General features: G+C 42.8%; 1 protein-coding gene and 2 long non-coding RNA genes across 3 annotated transcripts in view; 2 read left to right on the top strand and 1 right to left on the bottom strand.

The window, feature by feature from the left end:
• Positions 1-26,037, top strand: part of LOC142828032 (uncharacterized) — an 88,692-nt gene that overhangs the window by 6,549 nt on the left and 56,106 nt on the right. The window lies entirely within an intron of this gene.
• SRP9 (signal recognition particle 9) lies at positions 1,472-15,657 on the bottom strand. The gene is made up of 3 exons (XM_006118041.4): positions 15,515-15,657; positions 7,328-7,396; positions 1,472-3,524 (listed from the first exon to the last, which is right to left on the bottom strand). The coding sequence occupies exons 1-3, from the start codon at positions 15,584-15,586 to the stop codon at positions 3,405-3,407; spliced, it is 261 nt and encodes an 86-aa protein (XP_006118103.1). The 5' UTR covers positions 15,587-15,657; the 3' UTR covers positions 1,472-3,404.
• Positions 15,652-22,029, top strand: LOC112544959 (uncharacterized). Its single transcript, XR_003088339.2, has 3 exons — positions 15,652-15,985; positions 19,688-19,786; positions 21,165-22,029. It is a non-coding gene; the product is annotated as an uncharacterized LOC112544959 (long non-coding RNA).

Here is a 26,037-nt window from a genome sequence, read left to right as displayed (position 1 = left end):
GGGGTCCAGCAGCTTTGCTGGACCCCCCCCCAGCAGACCAGGGAGACCGGGAGAAGCTTTTCTCGCCCCAGAGGACACGGGTGGTGATCCCCGCCCGTGAGCTCCGGGGCGAGAAAAGCCCCGTTCGTAAGTGCGGATCCGCGTAAGTCAGGGACTGCCTGTACTCAAGGAGCTGATAGGAGGTATCTGAGCCTTTAGCTATGATCTTTGAAAAATCATGGAAGACAGGGGAGATTCCAGAAGACTGGAAAAGGGCAAATATTGTGCCCATCTATAAAAAGGGGAATAAGAACAACCCAGGAAACTAGAGACCGGTCAGTTTAATGTCTGTCCCAGGGAAGATAATGGAGCAGGTAATTAAGGAAATCATATGCAAACACTTGGAAGGTAATAAAGTGATAGGGAATAGCCAGCATGGGTTTGTGAAGAACAAGTCATGCCATACTAATCTGATAGCTTTCTTTGATAGGATAACAAGCCTTGTGGATAAGGGAGAAGCAGTGGATATCATATACCTAGACTTTAGTAAGGCATTTGATACCGTCTCGCATGATATTCTTATTGATAAACTAGGCAAATATAACTTAGATAGGGCCACGATAAGGTGGGTGCATAATTGGCTGGATAACCGTAGTCAGAGAGTTGTTAACGGTGCTAAATCCTGCTGGAAAGGGATAACAAGTGGAGTTCCGCAAGGGTCTGTTTTGGGACCCGTACTGTTCACTATCTTCATCTTCATCAATGATGTAGATATTGGGATAGAGAGTATGCTTATTAAGTTTGCAGATGATACCAAACTGGGTGGGGTTGCAACTTCTTTGGAGGATAGGGACATAATTCAAAATGACCTTAGCAAGTTAGAGAAATGGTCAGAGGTAAACAGGATGAAGTTTAATAAAGAGAAATGCAAAGTGCTCCACTTAGGAAGGAACAATCAGTTCCATACATACAAGATGGGAAGCGACTGTCTAGGAAGGAGCATGGCGGAAAGGGATCTAGGGGTCATAGTGCACCACAAGTTGAATATGAGTCAACAGTGTGATGCTGCTGCAAAAAATGCTAATATGATTCTAGGTTGTATCAACAGGTGTGTTGTAAGCAAAACTCATGAAGTCATTCTGCCGCTCTACTCTGCACTAGTTAGGCCTCAGCTGGAGTACTGCTGCTTTAAAGTACTCCCTCCTCTCCTTCCGTCCTCCATTGTCGCCTCTTTGATAGAGATATCAATGGGGGAAGTGACTAAATAGACTATCCTGTCAACTAGTCCTTCACATCCCTAATATATATGCAACCTAAGGCCATCATGCACAGCCATGCTCAACAACATTCCTATCAATTAGGATAAGGAAGTAAAGTTGAAATAGAAATCAGTTCTTCTGTGGGGGACAGGAGAAAAACAAACACACAAATCCACAAAGTCTTGTATGCCATGACAAAATATCCAAGCAATAAAACGTCATTAGAACCACTGTGTCGGTAAGAAATTTATTTTGCTGATCTCAAACCTTTCAGGCCAAAACTCAAGATGGAAAATGGCAGTTCACCATACCAAAATATTTTCCAATAATATGTAACATTTTACTGAAAGAATAATTTAATGGAATACCCAAGAAGTTTATTTTTCAAACCTTCAGCAAAAATCTGGGAATTCCATTCCTTTAAATAACATTACCAGTTTTTAAAAACTCATCTGTTGTATTTTTAGAGAAACAATTAACTGGTATAAGTACAGCATAACTCAGCATTGTGAGCCTCTTTGCTTTTAACGGTTTGGAGCTGGCAAAAATATTACCCTAGGAAAATCAGCTGCAGCAGTTGCATGGTGATATACAGGAAGTCAGCTTGGCATTTAACAATACAGGTTGAACCTCTCTGGTCCGGCAACATCCATGACCTGGCAGGAACATGGATATTGCTGGCCAAGAGATCTCCAGCCACAAAAGCTGCAGGCTAGGAGATGAGCTAGTAAGGTGACAGATAGCCGAGCCCCATTGGCAGGCCAGCCAATCACAAAAGAGCCCTGACAATTGGAGTGGGGCTGGTGGCCATGGGGAGTGGAGTCTGGCAGGAAGGCCAGGACAGCACATTATCTGGGGCCGGAGACCAGGAGAGGACCCCTGGTAAGGCAAACTCCCTTGTTCAGGGCATCTCAAGTTCCTAGGATGCTAGACCAGGGAGGTCCAACCTGTATATAGTATCTATTCAAAGCAAGTGCCCAACTCCAACATTTTGGTCTTCAAGCAGGATGCCTTCAAAGGAGAGGTAAATAGAGTCCTCTACCATTAAACAGAGGTAGCAATAAGAAGCAAGTCTAAGCCACATGAGTGTCAAGATCAATTATACTCTTGCTTCAATGTTTAAGGAATGTGCTTACCAAATTTGTTAGCATGCGTGAATTCAAGTTAACAGTCCACATGCATATTTTTAAGTACATTTAAAACTGGTGAGTTACCAAGACCTGGAAATTGACATAATTTATTCATAGAATAGATCATATTCTGGGTATTACTTGTGCATGTTTCCAGTGCCCTTTCTAGTATGCCTCAATTCTGTGCTGAAAGTCTTTAGGAGCAAGAGGGAAATTCAGTCTGTCTGCCAACTACTTCTAAATATGACTTTAGTTCTTTTTATATGAACACTTGCCTGATAACTGGATTGAGAATTTCCAACTACTCACAGTTACTGAACAATTTTCAGTAGATAGTGATGTCTTAATGAATGACAACTCTCTATTGAACTAGCACTCAAAAATGTGTTCTGAGGAACTATGATGCTTAGTTATAAGTATAATACAGTTTATGGCTAGAATATTAAAAGCTAGAAACTTTGTAGAACAACTTGCTAGCTGCACAGTATAATACATGATTTTTGGCAATTTTAGTTTAGAACATGTCTGTTTCTAAATTCTGTTATCTCATTAGTTATAAAGGGTTATTAGATCCAGTTTACAGTATTAGTTGGTCAAATTAATGTACATTTTCTCCTTTGTGAGACTATAACAGCACAGGAATATGAATGAAAGTACGATCAATTGAATCCACATGAAAACATGCGCTCACTGTCCAGAGCGATACACTTGTTTCTTCTCACTTTCATTAGAGTATTATAGATTTACAAAAGAAAATATATACAGGTTACAGTATGTTAAGCAAGACTTGTAAGAATATTTTCCACAAAGGATATATTTTTCTTGCTTAATTTTCAAAAATAAATACAGGCTTTCAACTGAAAGCATTTATTTTCCTAGTTATTTGAAGAGGAGTCTGGGGAGGGGAAAAAAGCTTCAGACTTTTCATAGTCCACTTTGTTACATAAAACATCTCCTGTCCCAATGCTTGCTCAAATCCAAGTGATATTTTCTTCCTGTGAAATATGACTGGAGCTTTCATTTTATTTTCAACTATTCAGTCTGTTTCCATGGCAGCACTACGGGATTCCTTAGCTACCATGAGTCGCATTAGCTGACTGTGGAATTTCTCAATCTTCTTTACATCTTGAGCCTGGTCCGTTCTATATAGCAGACACTGTCAAAAGAAAGTTATTAAATGTCAGGTTTTATTTCAAGTTATTTATATCTGTGATTTAGAGTTTCCATATTAATTTCACATATTTCTGACACCAGAAAGTTACACTACAAAGTGAAAGACTTCAAGGACTCTGATCAGTGCCATATGTACTTTGTCCCACACTTGAAGGGGCAACATAAAGCTACTGTAACATTAGCTACCCTTAACTCAATCATCAATTGTTGTAATAAAGTTTTAAAAATTTATATCTATATAGATATAAAATATTTCTAAAACAATCTTCCTTTGCATCCTCTATATCGCATATCTGCATTAACACTGAAAACTCTTGATACCAGGGACTGTTGTCAATGTCACCAAGCAGTGATTTGCACTTAGAACTCCGTTGTCAAAGCCTTGCTGTAGCATGCAAGATTTTGGGTGCCATAAAGCTACCAATGAATACAGTGAACTCTATTCAATGTTGTATACAGGTAACATTCTAAAGTTATAATCTGTATAATACTAAAAGAAAATCTGGAATAAATTAACATGTGCCAACATAATACTTTACTATTGACATTCCTTAAAGCACCATAACATTTTGTATAGTGTTAAACAGTTTTATTTAACATCCACTCAAAACTCAGATTAATGGTTTTATCTTTCCCCTTTAGCAAATGCACTCTACATGTTTATACTTGAAATGAATATTCTAGCAGTTAAAGTTTAACGAGCTTTCTCCCCCAATCTAACTTGTTTTACGATTACGCAAGTACTACTTTGCTTTCATGTGTCTTCTACAAAGAACCACAGTCCACGTGGTTAAGCATAAGATCCCTTGAACTACAATCTAATTGTTGAATGAAAAACTTAAGAAAAATACTTAAGACTGAAATCTGAATCAGATAAATGGTGCATTTTAAAATTAAATGAGGTTCATATTGATTTTCTTTTTCCTTTTCAGGAAAATTTAAGCAAAGGTCTCTTTTCATAATACCAAGAGTTCTCAAAAAAAGTCTCAGCAGCAGACCAAAAGCTGCTCCTTAAGAGGGAATTATTGTGTTAACACATGAAACAGATTATTTCCGTGTGGGTTCTGTAGTAGATTTTGAATGTGAAATTAATCTTTCCTTGGATTTTCTCACTATAGATCTTCATACTTTTGGGATGTACTTATTTTGTCACCATCAGCGCTAGATTAAGCATTACTTACAAGTGAAAAAAAGGTCAAGATTTTTTTTCTCCCATTTTTGAAGTTCACTGTCTCTATGATCAAGTAGTATTTCTACATGCAAAAGTCATGAAGAATCAAAGAGCCACCTTAGTAAGATAGGGAGAACTTCTCTTCATCTGATACTTTTCCTTCTCCATTGCACATTATAGACAGAAGTAGGCTGCCACTGTTTGATTCGTCATCATGATCACATACTAGACACTAATACCGATACGCAACACACTGGGATTTAAAATTGGTTGCAGATGGAAGCCACAAATGCTTTTGTTTGCTTAAGAGGCAGCTCGAGGATTTGGGGACACCAGCTGAAATAGCAGGTGACTTGGAATGATTAGTTCCCTCTATCCCTTTAGCATGAATAGAGTAACACAGCTGTCCAGACTGATCTACCAAAGGAATAAAAATAGAAAGCTTCGGTCTCCAGGGATGTCAATACAGCAATTTTACTCGCATTAAATTCACATAAAAACTTCTTTAAACTTTGAGGCATGCAGTATAAAAATCTAGTTCAGTCTTTCTACAGCTATTCTGCCTCTGCAGAGGTTACAGAAGCAGAACTTAGCTTTGTCAGTAAAGTTTGCTACTTTGACATGGTGACAAGCAGATGATTGTAAAAGGGGCTGTTTTAAACTACGTTTCTTCTAACAAATCTGTCTTAATGCCTCTAATTGAATATCCCTTTGGGCTTCAGAGCCTCTCTTGTACTGTAATTACCTATCCACAGACATCTGACTATTTCTCCACCACAGTCTGGACTCAGACACTGACCAAACCTTCTAAGAAGAATCTGCAGACTAGATAAAGTTAGTCTCCTCCCTGAAAAAACAGTATCTTAAAGACAAATGACTAGTAATATGGATCATTGGACTGCGTTCACACGTCCTGTTCTCCCTTGTTTATTCTTCTGTGAGTTGCTCATTCCTCTTAGACCCTGTCCCCTTTCCTAAACATCCCTCCAGTGTTTCTGGATAGAAATCAGCTAGAGGAGACATGTAAGTACATTCAGCTTGACAGTAATACAGTATTTTTTTAAAAGACTTTTGTATTCTAATTCAGGGGAGGAAAGGTTACAAAAACGCATGACAAACACTCCCAAGAGATGCCACCAAACATACAGCTGGTCACATAATATGTAATAAACCATGCAGGCTCTAAGATCAATGTTTGAATTCAGTCTGATACCAAATGGCAGGTATACCCCCAAAGTAAGAGAGAACTAGGCTTAAATTTAGAAGAACTACTGACCCTTCCCTTAGAGAACAAGGATGACAAGAACTACAAAAGCCTTTGATCTGGGAAGGATGTAGTAACTGCATCCTCAATACTGCCAACTTTGAGATCAGAAATTGTGACTCACACTGCTAATGAGATAAAAAAATAATCAAATCATGTTCTTCAGTCTGTCTTTTTTACTTTAACTCTATTCCTAGCCTGTAGACATAGCTATAGTCTAAAAGCAGGGAGAAGTGGTAAACAACTTTATTAAGGGAAGCTTTTCCACAGGTAGATGGATGTCATTTCTCTATCATCTATTTTGCTATGTCAGCCCCACAGACAGAAGGGGCCATTTTGAATAGGGAACCTTTCATCATATTTTTAGACAAGTTAAAACATGCCCCAAAATCACAAGAGTTGTGGGAAAAAAATAATGAGTTGGCAATATTGCATTTGTTCATGGAGCTCCTTAGCTAGATTCCTGGGTAATTTCTCCATGCTTGTGGGGCCAAGACAAGGTAATGTTGGGCGAGTGGCTTCATGTCTAGGATTTTGTGTTTGCTGTTTAAGTGTGTCGTTTCCTTACTTCAGTGAGGTTTCTTTATTATGTTATAAAACTTACTCCACTGAGTCTCTTCTTTACATTATTTGCCTATAAACAAACATGTACATTACATATTTAAAAGTTTTAGACTTTCAGAACAGTTCAACACCAGAAACTTTTCCAATACAGTATCGAGAAGGGGTGTAGGAATAACATTTGTATGCTGGCAAAAGTCTTAGTGCAGATGGATTTAAAAGCCATAAATGGGCTTTTGCTAGTAGAGCTTATTTTATTCAAACTAGTGCAAGTTATATTGCCAAAAGCCCTTTATACTTGTGTAAGCGGTGTCTGCAATAAGAGGGTTTGCTAAAATAGCTATACAAGCAAACCTTTTTCTACTTTAGACCTAGCCTTTCATTTCCCTTCTCCGGTCATTCTTTAGTTTGTACAGCAATGAAAAAACAAAAAGGAGTTACCTTTAACTGCAAGACTTTTATACAAACAAAAATAAAAATAGCATTTTCAGTTGTATTCCTCAAAAGAAACCCAGTAAGTTCCCTTAAAGTGAGCGAAAGGCTCACTCCTTCTCCCCTTGAAATCATTAGTAAATTGCCTCTCACACTCAATGGCTGCAGAATGGTGTATCAAGCTAGCAGCTGAGGGGTTCACAAAAACAGAGTGAAAGTAGTTCAGTGGTTTGAGAAAGTTAGACAAGCTTACAGAACCATCTATATATGAAGTTCTCTAGCAATTTTTATTCTTAATCAAATTAAATGTTAGCCTCTTAAAATATCAAGATCTGCAGTTACAACATTATTTACTTACAACTACATCATCTGTTACTTTGATACATAGATTCCCATCACAGTGTCGGTATTTAAGAACCACACGCACCTGAAAGGAGAAAACATTTTAGGAATTATTGATAGACAAGGATGAGGGTTTTCACACTACACATTCCTAACATTAAACAACTTGATATTTAAGTGTGTCATTTTATACTTTATTCAAGGAAACACTTGAATCCATTTCACTCATGATCCATTTCACTTAGCACCCATACATTGCCAAAATATTTACAGTTTGGATTTCTCAATGCTCAGGAAAGTTTTAGTTTCAACAAAAAGTGGAGTTTGCCCACATTTTAAAATGGTAGGTGTTTCCCCTCAAGAAAGCTGGGAAACTTAACCTTCCTGAAAATATCCTGTTAACTTCAAAGTTTCAAATTTATCATATGATCACTATTCATTCCTCCCTCAGAGGCATTAGGACTGTACAGCCTCACAGTTGTGAACAGCTTGGGACTGGAGTTTGTTTGGGATTACGAACATTTCAGAATTACAAATAAAACACTATGGTTCTTTCAAAAGTTTACAACTGAACATTGACAATACAGCTTTGAAAGTTTACTATTCATAATAAAAATGCTGCTTTCCTTTTAGTAGTTTTTATTTAACCCAGCACTACATTGAGTTTGCTCTCCCCTTCCCCACCCCGGATCTCTGCTGCTGCCTAATGGTGCACTTCCAGTTCCAAATGAGGTGCATGGTTGACTAGTAAGTTTATAACCCAAGTGTTCATCATGCTGAGGTTGAAGAATGTCAACATTGTTGTATCTAAATCAGATTGGGGAGAGAAGATTTTTTTTTAATATTTAAACATCACTTCACAAATATTCAACATAAGTCAAGGACTGCTTTGGGTCTGGAATGAGAGAAGTATGGGGAAAAAGTAATGTTACAGGTCTGACACCAAGGGTATGTGTACAGAACTAAAACACCCACAGCTAGTCTATGCCAGTGGATTCAGGCTTTCAGGCCTCAGACTATTTCATTGCTACATAGACTCCAGGACTCTGAGACCTTTGGACTTCGTAGGGTCCTCACGTCTGGGCTCCAAGCCAATCCCAGAAGTCTATACAGCCTGGAAAAAGCCCCATATTCTGAGCTGGCTGGCATAGGCTACCCATGGGTTTTTTGTTTTTACTATGCAGACATTCCCCAAGACTTATAAGGATGGGGGAGGACTGATTAGCAACTGGGAATTACCCAGTTATCCATTTGGCTTGTGGGATGGAGATCATTGTGAGCCTGGTTAACAAAAGGGACCAGAAATGCTAAGAAGTCTTTACCTTAAATCAGGATGCATCTCAGACCATGTCTACAATACAACATAAGGTCAAATTTATTAAGGTCAATTTTAGCACCCAATTCTATAAGGTTCCCCAATGCTCAAGAATTCGACTTAGTTCGAAGTAGCGTGTACCCAGTAGGACAACTACCATCAACTGAGGGTGATTCACTGGGGGTAGCTATCCTAGAGTGCCTGCACCTCTTTAAATTCTGGGTTATGCTCCCAGTGCATGCTGAGACCAAAACTGTACAGCAAGTGGGTCTGGGTACCAATCATCAGCATCCCATAATGCACTTATTTCCTCCCTCCTCTCCATTGCTTGAAAGCAATGGCAAACAGTCTTTTCACACACTTTTTTTCCTCTTGGTTATCCACAGAGACCATAACAGCATAAACATGGATTCCATCATGGAACCCATTGAGCATCAAAGTATTATGATTAAGATTAAAATCTTCATGTTCCTAATGCTGGAGTATGTCCAGAACATATTCAGGGTCCACAGGCACGAGGACAAAGGCCCTGAACATACTGTTCTGCAAAGCACTTCAGTTGAGCAATTGGCAAACTCCACCAGCATTCTACTGTAAGGCCACTTTAAGGAAATTTGGGAATTGCTTGCCCCAGCCCTGATGTGTAAGGATATCAGAATGAGACCTGCTCTGACAGTAGAGAAGTGGTGATTTCCCTGTGAAAGCTAGCAATGCCAGACAGCTACAGGACATTTGGGAATCAATTCAGAGTGGGGTAATCTACAGTAAGTACTGAGATTCAAGAAGCCAAGGCAATCAATACCCTTCTGCTATGGAGAGTAATAACTCTGGGAAAAGTAGAGAACATAGCAGAGGGCTTTACTGCATTGGGATTCCTCAACTGTGGTGGGACAAAGAATGGAATGCCCACCCTCATCTTGGCACTTAATCACTTTGCTAAGTAGTACATATACCACAAGGGGAACTTCTCAATGGTGCTGCAGGGGCTTGTGGATGACTACAGCCACTTCACCATCAACGTGGGAAGGTCGGAAAAGGTGCATGACACACATCTTTAGAAACTCTTGCCTCATCAGCAAGTTGCAATTTTTTTCCTCAGACCAGAAATGTGACCCAACCTACCCCTTGCTCCTATGGCTCATGAAGCTGTACATGGTCAGCCTGGACTACAGTAAGGAGCAGCTCAACTAATGGTTGAACAAGTGCTGAAAGGTGGCAAAATATGCTTTTGGGCATTTAGAGGGAAGGTTCCTCAGTCTGACTAGGTTAGACCTCAGCAAATGCAGGATTCCCATTGTGGTGTCAGCCTACTGTGAGCACCATAATATTCGTGAAAGGAAGGGGGAAGAGGGGAGAAGGTATCTGATGGATGGAGAGGGGGTAAGGCAGAGTGCCCAGCCAGGGATTTTGAGCAGCAAGCAACAGGAACTAAGGAGAGCATAGCAAAGGGCAGTGCAAATCAGAGAGGCTTTGCAAGACAGTTTTATGACTGGTCAGTTTTGAGAGTCATGAACGTTGCTCTCAATGCAGTGCCCCTGCATTCAGTGTGCTTGCCTGTAATACTTCCCTCCTCCCCCAACACAAGCAATAAGAGACTATTGTTCAGAAATCATGCATTTTTATTCAGGGAACACAGCAAGGACAGAAGAGGAGTCCAGGGTGGGAAGGGTATCAGAATGGCAAGGTGGTCAGCCTTTTGCTTTGCAATGCAACCCTGTGGGTTGAGTGTGAGGTTGCCCTTGACTTCTCCCAACCCCGCATTCCAGGGCCCCTGGGAGAGGAGGCGGCTATGGAAATCTGCGAGGGGGAAAATGTTGGTCTGCAAGCCTGGAGGGGTGCCTATCCATGCAAGTGCCCTGGAAAGTTGTCATGCAGTCCATCACATCCGCCATAGATGACAAGACTCATGGAGCTTCACTTCCAGCTCCCTGCACACTTTCCTTTCCTCCTGCTCCACTTGCATTTCCTCCAGCAGCCTTCTCCTCCACTCACTTACATGCTCCCTGCCCAAGTTGGCAGATTGCATTTGCTTCTTGAACATCTCATCCCTAGTCAGTTTTCACTTGCAGATTTGTGCCAGGCAGGGGAGTGTGGAGCAGGCTCACTGCTATTTCTGCTGAACAGAAGCGAAGGGCAGACTTTACAAGAGATGTATTGTAGAGCATAAAAGCCTCATCTGCTAGAATAAAATGAAAGTCTGTCTAAAGACAATACTGATGCACTATGTACATGGCCACAGTTATGCTTTTAAGGGGTCACTATGCAGCAGATACACCTCTGTTCTTCGGGGAGAGCTAGACTCGGTTTGGTGGCAGGCATGATAAGGGCCATGCTAGGGCAGAGGCACAAATCTGCAGATGGGAAAGGGGAGGGAATCTGGGTGCTGTGGCAGAGCAGGGCCTCACACAGCACCCATGTGTTTGGCACCCTCTATCCCTCATTTGCAGGAGAGTGGAACTGTCCCTTCCCAAAGGAGCGGGGAGGAGACCGGGGGCGGAGGAAAGGAGGGGTTACAGGCATGGCAGCAGGGCAGGGGCTCAAGCCATGCTTCAATGGAGATGAGCAAACAGGTTTAACTAATGCCTCTGCAGTAATAGCTTCCCCTACTTCATCCAGATTGCCATGCCAGATACCAGTCTCTTCCAACTCACACAGATAGTGAGCAGATGCTGACTGAATGTGGCCAGAAACCTGGACCTTATGCTGCAACACTTTGTGCTGCAATAACACCAGACCACTTACTGTGGGCTTGACATGAAAAGACATGGAGGTAGAAATAAGGCAGGCCTCCCCAGAAACCTTGTGAGAAGGATTAAATAGTTCTTGTATGAGAGCTTTCTGAAGATGTGCAGGAAGGATTCCTGCTCCATCTCCATACACATTAACAAGCTGTTCCGGGGACAACCCCCCATGTAGGCACAGTATTCACCACAGATCACACCTAACTATTTAGCCACTTTTAGCAAGATTAAAAAAAAAGTGAACTCACCAAAAGTGCCCTTCCCAGAATCAGTGTCCGACAGACATCCTGGGAAGAGGGGATTATCTCAAGGTTATAAAAAGTTTTTGGCTCTTGGTGACATTGGTTGCCCCACTTGCCTGCTGACTATTCTCCTCCTCCATGGGGTCTTCTTTGCTGCTACCTGAGTCTCTTGGCTGGAATTCACAGATTGGCTAGGGAAGCTGATTGGGTCCACCCTAAGGATCTCATACTCATGGAAGTTTTGGAGCATCACTTCAAACATGCCACTTCTGTTTGCCTCGTGTCTTTTGGGATGACTTTCTCAGCTCCTTTATTTTCACTCAGCACTGCTGAGCACCCCTGACTCATTCTCTCTCCTCCATGCCATTTGCAATCTTCATGTAAATATCTTTGTTTATTTTGCTAGTTCGTAGTTTTGCAAGAACAGATTCCTCTCCCCACACAGCAATGAGGTGCAGATCCCCTGCACACTCCATGCTGGTGCTAGTCTGCAAACCTGGGAACTGATGGAGCTCAAGAAAAAGGGTGCTGCCTGCTCCCCACACAGGAAATTAAACAAGTTTTTCCGAGACTTTTCCTGTTCATCTGGAGAAGAGGAGAGTTGGAAATCATGGCCAGAGTGGTCCCCACAGGGTACTGTGGCAAGCCACTGGGAAGCCAAGAACATTGACTTTCACAGCACTCAGTCTGCACTAGTGCAAATTCGACAATGCAAGTTTGAATTAGCAGTTATTCCTTATGAAAGCAGGCGTGCAGAAATAGATTATAATGGCCTTTAAAGTCAATGGAATGTTCTTGATGGCGAGGACTCATTGTTTAGAAAAAAAATCAACGTAATGTGGCTAAGTTCGACCTAAACTCCCGATGTAGTCCAGGCCTCACAAATTACATCACTTGAATATTAAAGGAAAGTTCTCCCTTCTTCCTTACCATGGAGCTTGAGTGGCTAGAGGTCAAGACAACCACAAAGGAAGTGTAATAAGAGCCTGGTAGGTCCAACAATTTTCTGTGCCAGTTTTAACACCAAATAGTACTTATTGCCACCAATATAATCACTGGCATCTCAAATACATTTTGTGATATCTTCAGGGAAAAAGCAGGATTTCATAAAGGAAAAATGATTGTATAGGAGACAAATTAAAACTGTTTTGAGATATCCCTTCTTCCCTAGTCACCTTGGTGGGGACATATACTAAGTAGGGATGTGAGTAGATGAATTATAAGCCTAGGCTTATCGGTCAGTCAAGTCAACTACCTGCATCCCTCTTCCTGCTGCCTTTGCATCAGAGGTAGCAGGGGTAGCGGAGGAGGAGCAGCCAGTTTCCCCCCCCAGCACCATCTCTGGGGTGCTGCCTGTCCCCCCACGCCCATGCTTCTGCCTCTATCAGGCAACAGTGCAGGGGCGGGAGAAGATCAGAGGAGGCTGCCACAAAACCTAGGCTGATTGGTTAACTACTCACATTCCTCCCCTCTTGCTGCCTCTGTATCAGGGAGAGAGGAAGTGTGAGAAGCAGGAGCTGGTGCTGAGGGGAGCTGGCTTAAAAGCCAGTTCCCCCCAGCACTCCTTTGCAGGACTGGCTTCATGCTACCGCCTGCTGCAAAGCAACCCCTGTCCACAGGGGGTCCAAGCTCCCCACAGACAGTGGCTGCTCCATATCTCCTGGAGCAGCCTGTCTGCCACCAGCCTGGGCCTGCTGAGGTAGAGGCTGCTTTGTGGTAGCAGCCCCTGTGCGTGGTGAGCTAGGACTTCCCGTGGACAGGGGCTGCTGCCACCCCATGGTTTGCCTCTATCACTTTAAAAACCAGCTCTCCTCATGGACTGGCTCCCCCTGCCACTCTCCACTGCTGCCTTTGATACAAAGGCAGCATTGCAGGGTGTTAAGGGGCTCTCCGGGACTGGGACCTGGAGTGCACTGGCTGCCAGCCCTGCCCCCAGGGACTATTGAATAGTCGTGTAACCGCAAAGATTTCATGCAGTTACACAACTATTCTGTTTCCTGATAGCCAACATCCATAGTTGTTAAGTGTGCACCTGTGTGGCCCCAGCTCCAGTCCCAGCACACCGGGCAGCCACCCGCCTTGTGGCCCAGCCCCAGAAGCAGCGGGGCCTGGGGCTGCATGGCAACTGCTGGGATACTAAAATTAGCACTGCAGCACATGCCATCCGCCATGTCTTGTCACCGTCATATGACAAACAACTATAAATCAGATTTGATGTCATCTAGCCAACCTAAAAATTAGCAGTTCAGTGGAAAAATGGAGCTACTGAACTGGTTATGGTATTGCACAGGACATGCATATACAACTACTGCCATTAAAGAACTTTGCTACTTCCTTGCAGTATCAACCTAATCTCAAGAAAATAAAAACATCCTACTTCTAGAAACCAAAAGCAAGAAGTTTAAGGAAACCATTTCCCTTTTGAAGTACTAATGCCAGATTACAAATGTAAAAAGCAGAGATATCAGACCCCCACCCTCCAACATTAAATTCACTTTTCAAGAATTAGAGCAAGATTCCCAACCTTGTTCAAATGCAGGAAGGAGAGGAAATGAGCAATAATAATAATTATTCCAATAATAAGAGAGGCCCACCCCATTCTAACATAGCTGGTGCTGACAAGGAAACTGTTAAGTTTAGTAACCCTTTCTGAAGTCACTTCATTTTCCTGAATAAGTTTCATAACTTGAGACATACTGTATGCAGTAACTGCATCCTCTGCCTTACTGACCAGAAACAAAATGGCCAAAAATAGAGCTGCCATATGAAATTTAGACAAGCTTCTAAAAAAAACAATACATACCTTCTGTATTTAAAGCTTTTTAAACACAAAGAGCATGGCACTGATCCTGAAAATGTTATGCTCAAATACAGGTGTCAAACTAGTTACTAAATCAAATATAGCTATACTTTTGACATTTAAGAGGGCCAAGTGTGCTATGACCCACTGTGGCATCAGATGGATTAAATTATTTTTAAAAAGTTTTAGTGAAGGGATAATACTTACCATTTCATTTTACACTTTGTTACAAAATTAGATTTTGATTTTAGATAAAGGGATCTCAATATTAGGATACGTGTCATAATACTGAAATACTAAGAGCTAAATATATAGTTTGAGTGATGATTAATGCCCTAATCCTCCAGTGAGCTTCACACAGGCAGACCATAGTGTCCACATGACGTCCCACTGAAGTCAATGTCTTCCTACGAACAATCCCATGAAAGGGTCAATGTAGGAGACTCATAACCATTCAAGAGTATCTGAAGAATATATATAACTTCTCCCTTCTTGGTGTTAGGTCTAAGACAGTATCACCAAAAGCAACGGAACAAAACTAAGACAAAAGCATTAAAATTATGAAAGAAAACTTCTAAATAGCAAGATACTGCTCCATAAGAATGACTCACCCGACCCGACCGCTCAACAGAAGTAAGACTGGTCACCCCAGTATCAGAATAACCAGTCCTGCCTCACCTCGGCGGTGGAGAGAGGCAGGCAAGACAGAGCTAGAGTCCTTCCCTTCCCTGAGGTGTGCGGCTAACAGGTGGACGTTTGTTGTGCTTGGTGTAAATAGCAGAATTGCATCGAGAGCTTCGTGGCCTATCAGGGACCCCGGCAGGTTCACTTTTCACGGGCGCTACGCGGTGCCCGGCTACCCGGCGGGGATGGGGATGGGGGGGGGGGGGGTTATTCCTGCCACCCGAAGTGACTCAGGCTGTTCCCAAAGACAGGCAGTTCCGCTGGGAGACCCCAGGCACCCGCCGGCTCCGTGCTCTGCTCGGGAACGCAGAGGCGGCTGCTGGGGGCGCGCCCCACACAAGGGGCTCCGGGACCGAGGGGCTCCCCGTCCCGCCACTCCTACCACAGCTCGCTCATCCGCGACCGGCCCCGCCCCCCGCACCTTCATGGGGTCCGCGAGGTAGAGCTTCTCGGCAGCTCGGGTGAACTCCTCCCAGGTCTGGTAGTGCGGCATGGCGGGAAGAGCTACCTCGGGCCGGCTCACTCTCACAGCTCAGCACTCCCTCCCTAGCGCACACGCAGCAAGATGGCGCGGGGGAGGGGAATAGACTCTGTATCGCTCCTCTCTATTGGGCAGCAGGAAGAGACTGTCCAATAAAACAGTACGTTATTGAGGTGTTTCCCCCCCCCATAGCGGAAGTGCGGAAAGGGAGCGAGTTTATTCTGTTTGCGGAGCGTAGCTACTCTGTGCTCACCGGTCACAGCGCCACCTGCAGGCCTGGCGGAACAGAACTGTCCGGACAGCCCTCTCGGTTCAAAGAGCCCCTTGCCGCTTGTGAGGGTTGAGGGGGTCAAGCGCACTCATTGGCTGCTGCGCCGCCCAATCAGGACGGGGGCTGTTACACTGTCAGCTGTAAGCGCGAGGCGTGAAGCTGGCTCCCCTAGTCGCAGGTTCTAGGCTTAGGTTGGACCCTGCTGCGGACTCGTGTCTCATCCCCCAGCCGCGCCCCCTGGCTGCTGTATCCCCGCGGGCCCCTGCCCGGGTGGGTGGCAGGGCACGGGGCTGCTACAGGAGGGTCAGGCCTGGGCCGCGTGGCTTTTGGTCCCTCTGAGTCTCACACCTTCAGGGGGAGCTTTGCAGTGGTGGGGGGCCCTTGGCTGCCCCAGGAGATTGGGTGGGAGTCTGCTATAGGTCAAATCAAAGTGTGTTTTCTGCCCCCAGAGACAGTCTCCAAAATGTGAAGTAACCACAGTGGGAAGGTGCCCAAATAGGCCAAGTCTTATTTTTAATTTTTTTTTAAATTTGTTTTGTTTTGATGGTGGGGAGAGGGGATTTTAGGGTTTTAAAATATTTGGTGTTAGCCGCACAGGACTCCTATGCATTTGGACTATATCAGTTTTAAGTTCATTGCTTCAGGTGTCTGGCTCAGGTTTGAACTCTGGCTTTATAGAAGCTAGGTTCTCAAGGAAGCTGTAGATGAATCAGCCCTGGACAAAATATGGCCCCAGGGCCCGATCTGGCCCACAGACACAGTGGGGAGGCCCAGGCAGGCTCCTCTGCTTGCTCTGCACTTCACTCAGAAAAGTAGCTGTGGGGGCATTTCTTTTAAAAATTGTGAGCCTGGAGGGGAGGGGGGAAGGCCTCAGATGTAACTCCTGACCCAGCACAAATATATTGGCGATCTTCTGGCCAGAAGCTGGCCAATGGGAGCTGCCTGTTTGACTAACAGGCAGCATATGAAGCACCATACCCCTCTCCCCTCTGGCTCAGTTATTCACACAAGCACATGGCTGTGCAGGCATAGGGAAGGCAGGGAGGGAAACTTTTTAAGCTCTGCAAACATTTAGCTTTGCAGGCAGACAGTCTGGTTGGGCTGCTGGCTGGTAAGTCTCCTGGCCAGAACTTGCCTCTGGCACCCCAGTCCCTCTCTTTCCCAACCCTCTGCCCCCCACTCCACTCAACATACCCAAACCCTCTGACCCCTTCCTGCACCCATGCCCCCTCCAAGATCTGGCACTCCAATCCCCTTTCCCAGATCACAGTCCCTTCCTACTTTAGGTTACAACTGAAACTCCTGCACCTCTGTCCTAGGTCACATTCCAAAACCCTGTACCCCAGTCCCCTGCCCTAGGTCACAACTGCCTCCTTCACCCAAACTCCCTCCCAGACACCACTCTTTTTCCTGTATCCCAAGCTCCCTTCTGCACACAAACTCCATCCCAGATCTTGTACTTCCTCCATTAATATCATGGAAGAGTGTGGCCCTCGGCCACTTTACAAAATCTTGGAGTGCCCCCCCATCAAAAATTATTGCCTACCCCTGAATGATAAAATGGGGGTGAACAGAGGGGAAATCCCTGAAGGGATGATATTAAAAAATTAGGATCTCAAAGAAGAAAGGCTTTGCAGAAAGATAGTGAAGGAATCAAGGCTGCATGGAAATGGAAAGATGTGGAGGGGGTGATGGAGCATGGGCTTTTGGGATATGACCATAAGAAGGGCCATACAGGGTCAGACCAAAAGGCTGTGTCTAGACTGCATCCCTTTTCTGTAAAAGAGATGCAAATTAGACATATCGCAGTTGCAAATGAAGCGAGGATTTAAATCCCCCCCTGCTTCATTAGCATAAAAATGGCTGCCGCTTTTTTTCAGCACAGAGTGTTGCCCGAAAAAAGCGCCAGTCTAGACGCTGATCTTGCGGAAAATAAAGCCTTTTCTGAAAGTTCCCTTATCCCTCTTAAAATAAGGAATAAGTGATCTTTCGGAAAAGGCTTTATTTTCCGAAAGATCTGCGTCTAGACTGGCGCTTTTTTCTGGCAAAGCTCCAAGCTGGAAAAAAGCGGCAGCCATTTTTATGCTAATGAAGCAGGGGGGGGATTTAAATCCCCTCTTCATTTGCAATTGCGATGTGTCTAATTTGCATCCCTTTTACGGAAAAGGGATGCAGTCTAGACACAGCCAGACTGTGTCTGTACTGCACTGTTATTTTGCAATAACGAGCATTATTATGAAATAACAATGTGAGTGTCTACACAGCCATTCTGTTTTTTTGAAATAATTTTGAAATAATGGGTAGCTTATTCTGAAATCTGTAAGCCACATTCTGCAAGGAATAATGTCTATTCTGAAATAGCTATTTCAAAATAAGGAGTGTGTAGACACTCCAGTGCTGCTATTTCAAAATAACCTCTCACCAGGGCCATTCTGAGTCATTTCTCCCCAGTGCCTCGTGGGGCTCTAAATCGAGATAAATCGAGATAGAATGTCTACATTAGGGAAGCCTGCCTCTGGCTAATTTTGAGGCTCCCCTGCAGTATAGATGTGCTATTTCAAAATAAGTTATTTTTCAATAACCATTCCAGAATAGCTTATTTTGAAAAAAGCGTACAGTATAGCTGTACCCTAACTCTATGTCTAGACTACATTCCTCTTTCGAAAGGGGCATGTAAGTGAGGCAAATAAAAAATGCAAATGAAGCACGGATTTAAATATCTCATATTTCTATTGCATATTCTCATCTGAGCGCTTTTTCGAAAAAGGGTTTTTTGAAAGTGAAACACAGTCTAGACACGATTCTTTCAGAAAAAAAAAAACCTTTTTTCAAAGAAACCATACTCCGGGAAAAAATGAGGAGTTTTTTTCCCCGAAAGAGCTGCGTCTAGACTGTACTTTCACTTTAGAAAAACCCTTTCTCAAAAAAGCAATCAGATGCGAATATGCAATTGAAGCACGGGATATTTAAATCCATGCTTCATTTGCACTTTCGATTTGCCTCATTTACATTCCTCTTTCAAAAGAGAAATGTAGTGTAGATGTGCCCTAAGTGTGTATCTAGCCCAGTATCCTGTCTTCCTACAGTGGCCAATTCCAGGTGTCCCAGAGAGAATGAACAGAACAGGTAATTTCCAAGTGATCCATCCCCTGCCATCCATTTCCAGCTTACCAGTGAGAAGATGAGGCTGTGGGAGAATAAGGGAGAACTGAGAATATGGGGCAAGAGAGCCAAATCTGGATTTAAACATTTGTAGTAACTAGCAAACATGATCACAAAAGTTATGTAAACCCTATGAAAGAGAAATGGATTTATTTCAAAGTTGAATGTATTTCAAGTTTCCCCATGTTGGAAGGCCTCTAATTGAGCTGGAACTTAGCTATGTGCAGAATAGAAACATCTTTTGTAAAAATAAATAAATATTTAGGTTCTCTGTTTAGCTCAGACAGGTCAGCTGCAGCCATGTCAAAGGCCTGAGATTCAGGCTTAAACTGAAATGAAAGCAGTTAATTTTAGCAAGAGACTGAGGTTACAGAATTATAGTGTTCCTAAGAACTCCTGATTTTTTCTAAATTCATTTAAAGGCAATTAGTTTTAATTTTAAAAAGAAAAAGCAAGAACAATTGTGCATGCATTTTCCTGTAATTGTGCTGATTATAAAAGGAAATTGGTAGAACAGGTTACAAGTGAAAGGCTGAGACTTGGCAGGGGAGGAAAAAGGGAAGACTAAGGAAGAAGATATTTCTCTGCGTCAGTAAATCTGTGGAGCTTAGTTGTGGAAGAACCTTTATTAGTTTGTGTCAGCACAATTAATAAATTGCTCCTGTGGATATTATGTGTAGAATCAACAGTTCTGGTGGAAAGCGAGAAGAGAGAGAGAGAATGTACAGCAGTGAATGAAGACAATGTGTAAGAGAGAATCTTCAGCCTAACTTTTTCAGGTACTCAACTTCAGAAATCTTGGATGTGACTTTCAAAGGTTCTGACCACCTCAACTGTAATTGAATATAGTGGGTACATTGCTGGGGCCTAAGAGTGACTTTAGCAGGGTACGTCTAGACTGCAGAGTTTGTATCCCGGAAAAGCTCTGCTATGTCTAAGGAACGCGTCTGCTTTTCCAAAAAAAAATTCTGCTCCTGTAAACCTCCTTCCACGAGGAACAAGGGATGTTCCAAAAGAGGCTTTCCCCCCAACATTTGACCCAGTGTAGACAGGCCAAATGTCAGAAAAGCCTCTTTCAGAAGAAAAGCAAAAAAAGATACACAAATTGCAGTTTGCATATCTTTTTCCGATTTTTCTTTGTAGTCTAGACACGGCAGCAGACTAGACAGTACAGCCCAGATGGTCTGATTTTCTACTATCTTGTATCTTGTGCAGTCCTTGACAGCTTTGCAAAGTGGGTATTGAAATATTACTGAAAATATGGAAATAGCTACACAAGGTGTAAGACAGTAGAAAATAAGGCCAAAAATAGTAACATTGGCATCAGATTTAGGCCAAAAGTTTCAAAAATGGCCTGTGATTCTGTGAGCCTCAGTTTTTGGATGCTCAGTGTGCATCATGATAGGTTTAATTTTTAGAGATTAAATCAATGGAACGTGTAGGTGCTCACTTCCTCTGAAAATCAGGCCTAATTGTTTGAAGTTGGGTACCTAAATGCAGAGGTTATTTCTGAAAAATTTGAGCCTTAATGAATGACCTGTTCCAGGTGCATAATCTGCCACTTCACTGTGTTGTTTTAAACTTGTTTGGATGCCAGAGTATTTTTTTTGTTCTCTTTGAAACATAGTCATAGCTTTGCAGTTATTTATAAGTTAGATTTTTGAGTATGTCCAAAACTGCCCACGTAATATTCAGGGAATATAGTTATATATATGAATCCTAGAAATTTTTCAGTGGTCTGCCTGTCTAGTGAAATTTAATGTGTATTGAACATCATGTGTCTGTGTGAGAAAGGTCTGATGTTGAGCCAATAATATTGAAGTATTTGGGATTTTTAAAAAAACATCTCTCTTTAAAAAAGTAAGACAAATATTGAACTTCCTTTTTTTTTGCCCCCTTTCTTGTATAGTGTTCTTGTGTACTTTTCATTTAACAACTTATTCTATTGACTATGATTTTTCTATCACTGTTAGGGAGTTGTATATAGGAAACCTCCGTTTTTCTTTCTCAGTTGCATTTAATCTATTGTAGCTATAATCTCTTATACCACCTTAGATAATGCCTTTCCTTCCTGTGATTTTGTGCCATGAAAGCTTGTGAAGAAATAACATAAGCACTGATGTAGCTGAGTTGATCTCATATGTGCTTTTCCCTCAGGCCTTCTTTCAGCTAACCTCCATATGCATGATTAATGTTCTCTCCTGGAGCAAGCTTCTACGTGCATTGCTGCTACAAGTTCTGCTTTGTATAGTTATATTTCTGCATCTGAATTCTGCATGGGGTGTTCTTTGTTTTGTCTACCACCTTCCTTGTCATAAATAAAATGTTGAAATAAAAGTAGAAAATACCTTACATCATCACATTTTAGGGTCTGATTCTCAACAATGCGAAGCTCCAACAACCCATGACATTATGGTAACTGCATATGCTCAGCATTTCTCTGTATAAGACATTAGTTTTCCTGTTTGTCATGTTTTATGCTTTTGTATAAACTAAGAAGACGACGTCAAAATTCCACATGCAAATATATTTTTCATTCCTGGATAGAGTCCTCATTATTAATTTTTGGAGCTTTGGGGTAGAATTTAATGCTTTTTTTCCCCTCGTTGCAAATGAGGGATGTAATAGTGTAGTCGACTAACCGATTAACCAATAAGCAAAACTTATAGCTTAATGCTATAGATTACATGCATTCCCCCCCACCAGTACATTTTTTAGCAGGCTGGCCAGCAGCCCAACTCAGTCCTGGCTTGTGCCTGGTCTAGAATGTACCCCTGGTGCGGCTTTGCATTTAAAGTGTATTAGGAAGCAGGCAGCGCAGCTCAGTTCCAGCTTGCGCCGGGTCCAGGAACTCAGACACACACCCCTTCTGGACAGAGGCTGCTGCCACCCTGTGCTGCTGTAGCACAGGGCATCAGGCAGCCAGTCTGCAAGGGAGCTGGTTTTTAAACTGGCTCCCCTTGTGGACCAGCTCCTGACAGGCACCCCACCCTGCTGCCTGATACAGAGGCAGCAGCGCAGACTGGCAGGGGGCTCCTCGGGAGTGGGGCCAGAGCGCACTGGCTGCCAGTCCCATGCCTGGGGACTATAGAATAATCCAGTAACGGATAAGAATTCATGAGGTTACTCAACTATTGAATTAACTGATATTTAACATCCCTAATACAGACATATATTAATGGTATTATTAAATAAATAAATTACTGATTTTCACTTCTGTAGCACCTTTAATCTGAGGATCTCTAAGGACTTTACACATCTTAATAATCATAAAGGTCCTACAAGATAATGAAGTAGTGCTTCAGCCATTTTACAGATGCTGAAAATAAGATTGGTGTAATTAAGTTTCCCAATTATTTCCCAAGGTCATATAATGACTTATTTCCAGAGCTGGGAATAGAATTCAGGATATATGATTGCCAGTCTTTTGCTCTAACCACTAGATCACTGTCATTTAATGAGGTGATTTTGCATAATATAATTGTAAGACTATGTAGGCCTATATTTGAATAGTCATTGAAGTGTCAGGAGATGGATCACCATAAATGTACTTCAGCCTGGCATTAACAGAAGTTGCTCTTTTTCTTTCTGGTCATTGCTCTGAAAACTTTCACACTATCCTGAGCGTTTTTATCTGTTAGGGAGATATGTCCTTCTCCGCTAAGCAGAGATGGTGCTCAGTTTAATCCCTTCAGCATAATAATTTATTCACAGTAATGTGCTGTCATACAGGAGACATATGGTCAGGAGCAGAATCTATATTGTCACTACTTTGGCCACGGAGACTGAAAATGTTATTGGTCTGCAGGGAAAAGAACAGCATCTGGCTGCCAGCTCACGAAGCAGCAATTGTGCTGCTTTGGAAGCAGTCAGATATTGTTAGTATTAACTACTTGTAGATTTCATATCACCATTATGTGGAATTTCTGAGCATACCAAAGATAGGGTCAGATCATCACTTTGTGTAAATGAAAGATGCATTGATCTCTGACATGACTCTGTAAATAGAATGGAGGTACTTACTTGACAATAGAGAGTCAAGGCTGATCTATATGTTAGTATCACTAGAGCCTTATTTAATTTAGAAACTGGTGTAGTTAAAATGGCACAACCCACAGTTATACAAGGAAAAAGATGCTTTTATAGGTGTAGTGTACAAGTATAACTGTCCGCTCTAGGGATTGTACCACTTCAGCTGCATTGGTTTCTAAACTGATGTATATGTACATAAAGCTGGAAGTGTATCTCCCATGACATGACTAGCAGGAGAGGCTAACAACCCCAAGCACATAACTATGGTCTCAGCTGTGATAGTATTCAGGGATGCTAGCCTCTTCTGCTTCTCTCAGCAACACTGCTTCACTTCTATTCTTAGTGTGACTGCTCAATCACAGCTAGTTTAGGTATCTCAACTTGAGCTGGAATTCATATCTTCCCAACTCCAGTATAGATATTCATAGTGCATAAACCATCTCTTACATAAAGTACATAATGTAGTAGAATTGTTACAGGCTGCTTGCATGCTGCTATAAAAAAGTAAGGCTGGAAGGGACTTCAAGAGGTCATGTCATTCTACTGCCTGTGCTGAAGCAGGGTCAAGTGTGTCTAGAACCATGTTTCTGAAAATGTTCCACGGAATCACTCTCAGAAACACGTTAACTGGCTGCCCCGGTTTGTTTATTTACTGGCACCACGGGCACGGAGCCTCGTGGCTCTCATTGGCTCCGTTTCATCCTTTGCAGCCAAAGGGAGCTGCGGGAAGGTTTCCCTCAGCCGTGATATTCCTGGGAGAGGGAATGCGGAAAAACCTGCTGATTGATTTAGGCTACATCTACACTAGCCTTCTTGCGGAAAAGCTTATGTAAGTGAAGCTTGGCGTGAAATATCTATTCATTTGCATAATTAATGAGCAGTCAGCTCATTAAGAACGGCTCTTATGAAAGAGGGGGTTTTTGCGCAAAAAGGAGCCGTCTACATGGCATTTTTTTGCGCAAAAGCCTCTTGCGCAAAAACAGCTGCTCATTAATTATGCAAATGAAGCGCAGCAATATTCCACACCTCTCTTCATTTGCATAAGCTTTTCCGCAAGAAGGCTACAGTGTAGACATAGCCCTTGTGTGAAAATTGGAAAATAGTTTTACTACAAAGTTTTGAGGGAATTACTGCACTTGTGTATGTGAATAAATTATTCTCAGATGTATTTTTTGTATCGGACACTGAGAGACTGTTCCTTTGCATGGACTATAAAAATGGGAAATTGAGGCAGGCATGTCATTGCCTACTGCAAAAGGGTGCCCAAGGAACGATTGCCTTATGACGTTATCTAACCTAAATCTCCCTACCTGCAAACTAAGCCAATATCGACCCATCCTGCATTTAGTGGACATGGGGAACAATAGGGACGTGAACAAATAGTCAACTGGTTGATTAAATGATAAGCCTAGGCTACAGGTCGATTACTCACATTTCTCTCCCCCGCCTTTGCTGCCTCTGTCTGTGGCCAGCCTGGGCCCGCTGCGGGCAGGGGTCGCTGCTACAAAGTAGCCTCTGCCCGCAGTGGTCCTGGGCTCACCACAGGCAGAGGCTGCTTCATGGTAGTCTCCCTTGCCCCCTCCTCCTCTGTGCTGCTGCCTCTGATAGATGGGGGGATGGGCAGGCGGCACCGAGGAGCCAGTGTTGGGAGGAACCAGTTTTTAAGGAAAATATTTTTCAATCAATTTTCACATGCCTTATAATTTTATCTAGACCTTATTTCCATTATTTGCTCATGATACTGTCATGTGAAACTGTCAAAAGTCTTACTGAAGTCAGGACATTTCATGCCTGCTCCCCTTCCTAATCCAATAGGCTAGATATGCTATCAAAGAAGGAAATCATGTTGGTTTAGAATTATTTATACTTGACATTCTGTTGGCTATTACTTATCACCCTATTTTCTCATAGCATATTGGAACACTGAAGGGGTATTGGTATTTTGTAGAACATTGGTGCAAGGAGAATTTAGATTTACATTTAAAATAAAGTTTTAAAGGAGATTACTAAAGTTTTTAGTCCCCTCTTCATTCTTGGAGTGGCATGAAACACTCAACTTTGTTCTAGTTTTACAACATTGTAAACCCTGAAATATAATACATATATGGCATGTTTTACCCAGACCTGGAGTAACTGTAGGTGTAGGGCATTCTACTGATCAAGAGACCCTGTAGAGACATGTCTGAAAGGCAGGATCCATGCCTTGAAGTACTTCCCCACATCCAGCTTGCAGAATTTCTATTATGCACCTTGACACAGAAGTCAGTGTAGATCTGAGCCTTAGACAGCTTTGAAAATTTAATTTCTTTCAGCAACAAACTAAGCCTATCAATTAGGCAACTTTTATAAGATTTTAAATACTTTCAAAAATAAGGAGGGAGGGCAAATGTCGTAGGAGTGGGAGGAGTCTTCATTAATTCCATGCAAGGATTTGTATTGTAGCTTTATATGGCAGGAGATAATCTCTGCCAAGATTTGAAATACAGGCAGTCCCCGGGTTACGTACAAGATAGGGACTGTAGGTTTGTTCTTAAGTTGAATCTGTATGTAAGTCGGAACTGGCATCCAGATTCAGCCGCTGCTGAAACTGACCAGCGGCTGACTACAGGAAGCCCGAGGCAGAGTTGCTCTGCCCCAGACATCCTGGAATCAGCCGCTGATCAGTTTCAACAGGCTGAATCTGGACGCCAGTTCTTACATACAGATTCAACTTAAGAACCCCAGGCATCCCCAAGTCAGCTGCTGCTGAAACTGATCAGCGGCTGATTCCAGGAAGCCCGGGGCAGAGCAACTCTGCCTCAGGCTTCCTGTAGTCAGCGCTGGTCAGTTTCAGCAGCGGCTGACTTGGGGACGTCTGGGGCAGAGCAGCTTGGGTGCTGCTGGGTTTCTCCAGTAGCGCCGCTCCTCGGCGCTACTGGACCAACCCAGCAGCACCCAAGCTGCTCTGCCCCAGGCATCCTGATTCAGCCGCTGCTGAAACTGACCAGCTGTGGCTGAA

The sequence above is a fragment of the Pelodiscus sinensis genome, chromosome 3 (genome assembly GCF_049634645.1).
Source record: "Pelodiscus sinensis isolate JC-2024 chromosome 3, ASM4963464v1, whole genome shotgun sequence".
Lineage (NCBI taxonomy): Eukaryota > Metazoa > Chordata > Testudines > Trionychidae > Pelodiscus > Pelodiscus sinensis.
The sequence above is the reverse complement of the archived record's forward strand: the minus strand, read 5'-3'. Positions and strand labels throughout refer to the sequence as shown.